The sequence below is a fragment of the Vipera berus genome, assembly GCF_964194415.1.
Source record: "Vipera berus genome assembly, chromosome: 13".
Taxonomy (NCBI): domain Eukaryota; kingdom Metazoa; phylum Chordata; class Lepidosauria; order Squamata; family Viperidae; genus Vipera; species Vipera berus.
In genome coordinates this window covers 19,250,963-19,259,100 of record NC_138216.1, presented here as the reverse complement: position 1 = coordinate 19,259,100, position 8,138 = coordinate 19,250,963, and the positions used below count along the sequence as shown (strand labels likewise).

Sequence of the window (8,138 nt, the reverse complement as noted above, 5' to 3'; positions counted from 1 at the left end):
GATGCCAACTGGTCTGTAAAGCCAGGGGCACAGAAAGCTTTGCCTCTGCGCAAAACTTTCCAATTTTCTGTGAAAGCCTAAGCCTAGGCCTTCTGCCGCGCCATTAAAAGGAGCTTTTGGCTCGGTCGGGTCGGGGATGCTCAATTTCTGCATCCGATCCTCCGCTCCCCCGTCGCCATGGTAACGGCGGCGGTCCATGCCCGGGCAAGCCGCCTCCGGCCCAGCGTGCCTTGCGCGCGGGTAAAATGGCGGCGCCCAGTGCTAGCCCGGGGCGCGCTTTCCCCTTCCCGGGCTCTCCGAGCGAGCATCCCGCGAACGAGGAGCCGCCGTCGGAGGAGAAAAGGCCGAAGAAGCCGCCCTGCCGGGCCTGTACGGACTTCAGGAGCTGGATGCGGGAGCAGAAGAAGCAGGCGGGGCCGGTGAGGACGTGGGTGGCCGGGCTGCTGGGGCTGAGGTGGGGCTGGGCTGAAAAGGGAGGGACATCTCTCCATAGCTAAGCTCGCTTGCCCACCGCCGGGTTGGAGGCTGAATGGGCGTAGCTGTGTGTGTGTGTGTGTGTGCGCGGGGGGGGGGTCGTGTACCTTTGGCACTGAAGGCTGGGCGAGAGGTACCGCTGATGGCCGCCAGAGGGCGCCCCCGGGGCCGCTCCGTGGGGATTCAGACCCGCTCACTGCCAATATGGGGCGGGGGGGGGGGTGGGGAATACCAGGAATTTCATAAGAAATAATAATAAAAAAAGCTTCCATGGTGCTGTTTTATCTCGCAGACATACACGATCCCTTGTAGAACTCATAATTCTAGGTTTTACCCCTTACTCCTTTTTGCTGACTGATACAGGCAAAAGAAGCAAAAAGGTAAAGGTTTCGCTGTCCACTCCTGTCTGACTCCAGGGCGACAGACTCCTCTCCGTTTCTCAGCTTTGGCCGGGCCAGCCTTGTCTGTGGTCATGCGGCCAGTCGCGCGAAACACTGTTACCTTCCCAGCAATTAATTAATCTACTCGCATTTGCATGCTTTTGAACTGCTAGATGGGCGTGAGGTGGGGTGAGGACGGGAGCTCACCCTGTTGCAGAGCACTCAAAATGCCCCCCAGTGACATGAACTGGGGGTGAGTTCATGTCACAAAAAAAGCCTCTCAAATGCTGCCAATTTCAGTGGAGGTAGAAGTTTTGCAGATATTTCTGTGGGAATCAGCTTTTGCGTGTGGCTTTTGTTCGGGAGGATTCTTAAAAGGGGATGTAGGTGTTGAAAGAAAAATCTTCATCAGGGTCCAATCCAAGCTGGGAATAAACAAAATGGAGACCGCTTTAGAAAGAAGGTTGTAGTTTATTGAAGAGCAAAGCCAGACAGAAGCATGGCTCTGAGAAAGCTGACCACATGGAGCAGGGAGTGGTGGGTTTTATACCTTCTTTGCTTTTGTGTTTGGAGTTGTTCCTATGGCATGAACTTTGACCTGAGGTTCAGTGTGCCTTTCTGCTATTCTGATTGTTGTAGAAAGAAGAGACTCACGCCAGCTCTTCAGGAAAGGAAAAGTTTAATGCGCAGGTTCAGAAGGCTTGAACAAAGCAAAAGTCTGAACCCCGAAGGGCTCATAAACAGACATTTTTATACACCTCTAATTTCTAGTTATACATTGTTATACATTGTTATACATTGTAACTTATGTGGTTAATATTCTACACATTCTTATCCGAAGACAGTTTACAGAAGAAAATTACTTGTAGTACGTGTAGACAGGATATAATTATCCCAATCATCATCTGCCTTAAGGACAAGACTATGTTTGCTTAAACAAGGACTTTGGTACATTCCTCTTTAAGACAGTCACCGGGGAATACGTGTAGTTACACTAACAGGATTATGGCTACTTTGATCAGCATCTGTCCTAAAGACAAGGATACATTTGTTTCACAATTATTTTATTACATTTCCTCTTTATGATGGCGGTGGGTTAATCCTATTATGTCCTAAAGGTCATATCCTACTTCCCTGGGGCTGTGGCTGATGGCTATGTCCTGTGTTGGATTTTTTGGGGTGAGGGATATTTGACTTTCTAATCCCATCAGCCCTAAGCTTCCTGGTGCCTGTCTTTCTGAACTGATTATCATATCTGCATTTCTACAGAGCTGGTTTCTGGGAGACTTGGGGCTATTAAGAAAAACTGGGCATGCTTTTCTGCCTTTTTAAGATCCTTTGAGGAAATATAATATTCTGCCTTTTTAATATTTCCGTCTCTGGGGGGGTGACTTCCCACATAGGGGTGTCCTGGAACAGGACTGTGAGAAGAGCTTTCTGAATCAGAGGAGGAGAAGGAAGAGGAAGTAAACTTGCCTGTCAAACTTAATCTTCTGCGAACCTGCTTCAGGCTCCACCAAAAATCTCCTATATTGTGAAATTTGCTTAAGTTGTTGCATGTTCCTAGCTACAGTAAAATGTAAACCGTAAAGTTTGCATAATGTATAGGCAACTTGTCTGCCTTTTCTCACATGCTGTGTTCTTCTAACTAGGAAACAAGTGTCCAGGAATCAACATCTAATTGCCCCCTAGACAGAGAAGAACTAGGGAGATGTTCATGGTCATTTCTACACACGATGGCAGCATTTTATCCTGATCGGCCCAGTAAAATTCAGCAGCAAGAAATGATACAGTTTATTCAATTATTTTCTAAAGTTTTTCCTTGTGATGAATGTGGAGAAGATTTCAGGAATAGGTGAGGGTTGTTGTTGTTTTTTGAATGCCTGAATTTTATGTATCCTTTGCCTTAAAGAAATTAATTTTCTGCTATGAGATGATTTAACTTTAGCATAGTAGAAACTCTACCTCTGTGACTTTTTTATTCTGTGAAAATTAAGCAGACTTGTGTATGTTTTAACAATGAACTAAAAGATACCTGTGTATCTTTTAACAAAGAAGTAAAGGTGCATTTGGTTTTCTTGACACAGACTACGAAAAAATCAACCTGATGCCAGCAACAGACGTAATCTGACACAGTGGTTTTGCCGGATTCATAATGAAGTAAATAAGAAACTGGGAAAGCCTGAATTTGACTGCTCTCTTGTAGACCAACGATGGCGAGATGGATGGAAGGATGGATCCTGTGATTAGATTTTCTGGATATTTTTCCAACTTGATTAAAAACAAAATCAACAAAACACCCCAAAAGCAATCCATTATGGACCTTTCCTAGAGACAAAATTGTGCTTTGTTATTAATGGAGGTGATGGAAACAGGCAAAGGGTTTTGATACGTATTTCCAATTTCTGGTTTTGAAAATTTAATATTGAACAGATCTCTGTTAATAATTTTCAGATGAAGGCTCTACCTGTTGTGCTCTTTTCCTGACCACTTGAATTATTTCAACTATCAGCAAACACTGCCTTCAGAAGACTAGAGTATGTTTGAAGAAACCATTCTGAACATGAAGACATTGCACTTTCTTAGCTCAGTGCTGATTTAATCCCTGGAGATCTGAGATGGTCCATCTGCAACTATTTGCAGCCTTTCTCTGAGCCCAGCATCGTTTGCCTTCATTGTGTTGCTTGCACTTTTGTTTTCAGCAGATTTTCCCCCTCTCCTTAAAATAATACTTTTTAATTCTATTTTTAAAAAATGCTATAATATAAATTTCTAGAAAACTGTCTGCTTACGTTTCTGCAGCATATACACAGTAGGGCAGGATCTCTCATTTAAGGTGTGAGCATTGGTATCCCCTTTTTATTTTCCTTCTGGCCAGACTCATAAAAGAGGACAGTCTAGATTAATTTACTTTTGATTAATGAAATAAGCCCATAGGAATCATGAGGTCATGTTATATATCAAAATGCACAGCTCTTAGAAATGGGGGCTTGTGAAGGTTATGTTCATTCCACATAATGGTAAATTGTTGAGTTCCATTTCAAGTAAGTGTTCTTTTTACCTATCAGAACTTTGTGTGTCCAAAGTCTCACGACCTGGAAGTGGAAAATAAATGTGCTCGGAGATACCACCTCGAAGGTGAATCGTGTTTTGTGGCGGAGCCGGCTGGCTACAATAAACTGTCAACAGTTGCCTTGTGGGGACTGAAGCAGAAGGTTGGAGTGAAGAAATATTGAAGTGTATTCCTTAGATAGAAAAGTTTCAAGTTGTATTTTATACCACAATATACCGTGTAAGATCACCAGTGAAATTCAAACTGTGATTAAAGAAATGTGGGAGACATTGACTGTTTAGAGGTAACCATGTTTATCAGTTTTTGATAAGCTATTTCTTGGAAGAAATTTATGGTTTCAAAGAATTTAGTTTCTTGTTTTATCTGAATATGGGAAACTGGCTTGGACATACAATATTTAACAGAAAAGGTAACTATCAAACCTTGTTGATTATAGATATAGATTGATAAATTTATTTCTCTGTGTTGGTTCTACTTTTCCTGACCTATTAAATTTGGAGATCTTATTACTAAGAGATATGTTAACCTGAATTATTTTCGTTTTACAGAGGTTGGCTAAAGTCCAGTTTTTTGCCCAAGCAAAGCAGGTGTGATTAATTAATGCAGAGTAAAATACACATGCAGCTGTGCAAAGCACAGTGAAGGACAACTCCAGTTTTCTTCCTCTGTTTACTCTGGGTCACTATCTGGAAACTTGCAGCAGAGGAATAAGAAAGCTGGTGATGAAATGGCATCTGGTCCTTGTCAAAGGGTCTTCTTCTTAGAAACATTTAAAAGGACAGCTGTGCCCCACGGCCAAGGATTTGGCAAGCACTACACAGCTCTATTACTAAAGTCAAATGGATGTTTGATGAAGGAAAGGTCTAACATTTTGTATCTAAGATAATAAAAATCAATTTTTTGTTTGCAGATGTGTGGGATGCTTTCCATGGGTAAAAACAATTATTTAAATACATTTGATGAGGGCAATTTTAAGTATTTTATTTTTATTACATTTATATCCCGCCCTTCTCCGAAGACTCAGGGCGGCTTACAAGCTTAGCAGTATGTCTCAGAATTTATTTTTGTGCTTGTTACCAAATAATAAAAGTAAATATTCATTTGTTTTCCTCTCCATTTTTTAAAAGTAAATGTTTCCCCAATGTTATACTTCCTACTAGTGTTGGAGTCAGGATATTACTGTATCTCTTCAGATAATATCATTCAAGGATGATTTATGTATCAAATTGAAGACAAACTGGCAAGGAATACCAAGCAGTACCAGGCTGAGTTGGAAAGAAAACATCCTAGAAAATGATAGTAGCAAATTGCTTCTGTACTGTTTGCAGGAAAACTGAATGCCTCCCTTACATCCCAAAAGCTGTGCCTGACCTGCAAAAGACTGACTTACAAAAAACAGTTTTGCCAAAGTCTCCATATATATATATTCAGAAAGTATTCAGACCCTCTTCACTTTTGTCAATTTGTTATGCTGCACCCTGATTCTACAGTGGATAGAATAGAATAGAAATCTGGAAGGGACCTTGGAGGTCTTCTAGTCCAGCCCCCTGTTGAAGCAGGAGAACCTATACCATCTCAGACAAGTGACTGTTCAGGCTCTTCTTAAAAACCTCCAGTGATTTCTGGTGGCAAGCTGTTCCACTGGTTAATTGTCCTCACTGTCAAAGTTTCTCCTTAATTCCAGGTTGCTTCTCTCTTGGTCGGTTTCCAACCATTGTTTCTTGTCCTGCCCTCTGGTGATTTGGAGAATAATTTGACCACCTCTTGTTTGTGGCAGCCCCTCAAATACTAGAATGTAGCTATTATGTCTCCCCTATTTCTTCTTTTCTTTAGACTAGCCAAACCCAAGTCCTGCAGCCGTTCTTCGTATGTTTTAGTCTCCAGACCTTTGATCATCTTAGATGCTCTTCTCTGAACTTTTTCCAAAGTCTCAACATCTTTTTTGTAGTATGACTAAAATTGGTTGCAGTATTCCAGGTGTGGTCTCACTACGGTTTTATAAAGCGGTACTAATGGAGTGATCTTGATTCTATGATTCTTACACTCGGTGGCTCTGAGATCACATCGGTCAGCTCCTTCAGAACCCGTGGATGCAAACCCTCTGGCCCAGGTGATTTGTACTCATCCAGGGTGGATAGGCATTCTCTCACCATGTTCTTGCCTATTTTGAATTGTGCACCTGTTCTACCTCCCTTGGGCTATTTCTTCCTTTTGTGTAAAAACAGATGCAAAGAAGGAATTGAGCAGTCCTGCTTTCTCCCCACTGCTTGTCACCTTCTTGCCATTTGCTCCTGTTAGTGGACTTATTGTTTCCTTTACTTGCTCCTTGTTCCTCACATATTGACAGAAATTTTTTGTTGTTATTATTTTTGGCATTAGTTGCCAGTCTTAGTTTGTTCTGGACCTTATTTAATATGTAATTTAAGCTATCTTGAGTTAGTGTTAACAAATATACTGTAAATGTACACTATATTATCCGAAGCTTGTCTATATTGTAAAAAGCCAGATTAAGATGGATTGAGGTGAATGAATAATATTTTACCAAACTCATTGTAGAGTTTAACTAAAATAACAGTTAAAATTTTGCTATCCAGAATGATTACAAGATGGAACTATAACTGATATCTTGACTGGGATCTTCTCCTAAAATCAGAAATATCTACTTTAAGCTTTGTAACAGGTGTGTGCTATTTTTACATTCCTCCTCCTTGGAATAAGTTGTCCCTGTCAATCCTCGCAGTCACTGATGCTTCATCCCACCAGCCTTCCTGCAGTATAAAGCAACAAATCATCCAGAGATGATTTTGTAAAGGATGGAAAGGGGGGGATGAATAGCCAGGCCCCTGAGTATCCGCACTGCTGCTGCTTCCTATACATTTTGGCAAAGAGAGTTTGCTGGTGGTGGGAATGCCCTCTGCAGCAGCCAGTCCTTCTCTGACCTGCATGGGGATATGATTTGGAGCTGGCATCAATATCACAAAATACACCATGAAAGTGACATAATTCTCAGGGCCAAAAGTTCATTGACTTGGGTTATGTAACAAAAATGCTACAGTGTGGCTCCTTTACTTCTGTTGGTGAAATCAGCCAGCGTAGCTTGCTGTAAAACATGGTTTATGGCTTAGTATTTATACAAACTCATCCAACTGATTTATCCTTTAAGCCATGGTCAAACTAATGTATTGTTCACATCACTGCAAACAGCGGGGTGTGTAGCTTATAAACACTTATTAATGGTGCTTCACATGCAGTAGCAGCAAGCCAGTGTTTTGTTTTACATTGTGTTATCCAGTCACTAGACTGAGACTGGTGACCACATATATTTCTGAGATAAATAAACCAGGTTCTCATACTACATTTAACAAACAGAAGAAGCCTTTTATTCAGCTACAATCAGTCCTTGTATCCCTGCAATGGATTAATCAACAGCCCTTTGTATAATATTTTCCTTCCCCAGTTTTTTCAGCCTTTCCTCTTTCGTAAATGCACTCTCTTCAAAACATCCACAATCTTCACCTTAACTACAATGTTTATAGATCCTTCTCACAACTGTTCACATTTAATGGGCCTCATTTCAGGTTGAAAGAAATTTATTTGGTTTCCCCTCTTCTGGGAACAGCAGTCTCAGGCTGCAAGGAAAGTGGCTGAGTTGGAGAGGCCCGATTTGTTTTACCCATTCAGTAATGTTTGATTCATGTTTGCGATACTGGCAAATATCTGTAGCTTGGGTGAAGGATGAGGGTGGAGGTTCATTCTCCAAGCTGGTGGAAGCTCAGAGGTTGATTCGTGTTGCTTAAAGCCACTTGAGCTCCAGATGAGTAACTCCTCTGGGGAAGAGGAGAGCCATCCGTCATATACAACCCCCCCCACCCAAGGCTCTCCTTTTGGGGGGAGGGGGACCAGGGCCTTTTCTTGAAATGTAATTGCTGAAATGCCATTAGTGCCTTGTCCTTATGGGACCCCTAGAATAGGCTGAAGAAACAGAAGTCCTCCCAAGATTAGCAGAGCCCGCCAAGAAATGCAAAGGACAGGGTCCCCTGATGTCCAACTCCCCTTCCTGGATCTCTTTCACCTTCTGTCTAGAGTTTTATATTGCTGAGTAACCTTTAAAAAGTGAGTCTCCTCTGGAAGTCAGTAATAGATACAAGTCAGTGACTCACCCGTGTCTGGAAAGGAGGAAGAAAAACATCACCCTGAATCGTGAAGGTGTC

The 8,138-nt window shown here is 42.0% G+C and overlaps 1 protein-coding gene across 1 annotated transcript; it reads left to right on the top strand.

Moving 5' to 3' along the window:
• Positions 1-245: 245 nt before the first annotated feature.
• Positions 246-4,542, top strand: GFER (growth factor, augmenter of liver regeneration; the record flags this gene model as incomplete). Its single annotated transcript, XM_081338056.1, has 3 exons — positions 246-419; positions 2,507-2,709; positions 2,942-4,542. 3 exons carry the CDS (start codon positions 246-248, stop codon positions 3,102-3,104), a joined length of 540 nt encoding a protein of 179 aa, XP_081194182.1. The 3' UTR covers positions 3,105-4,542.
• Between the last annotated feature and the right edge of the window lie 3,596 nt (positions 4,543-8,138).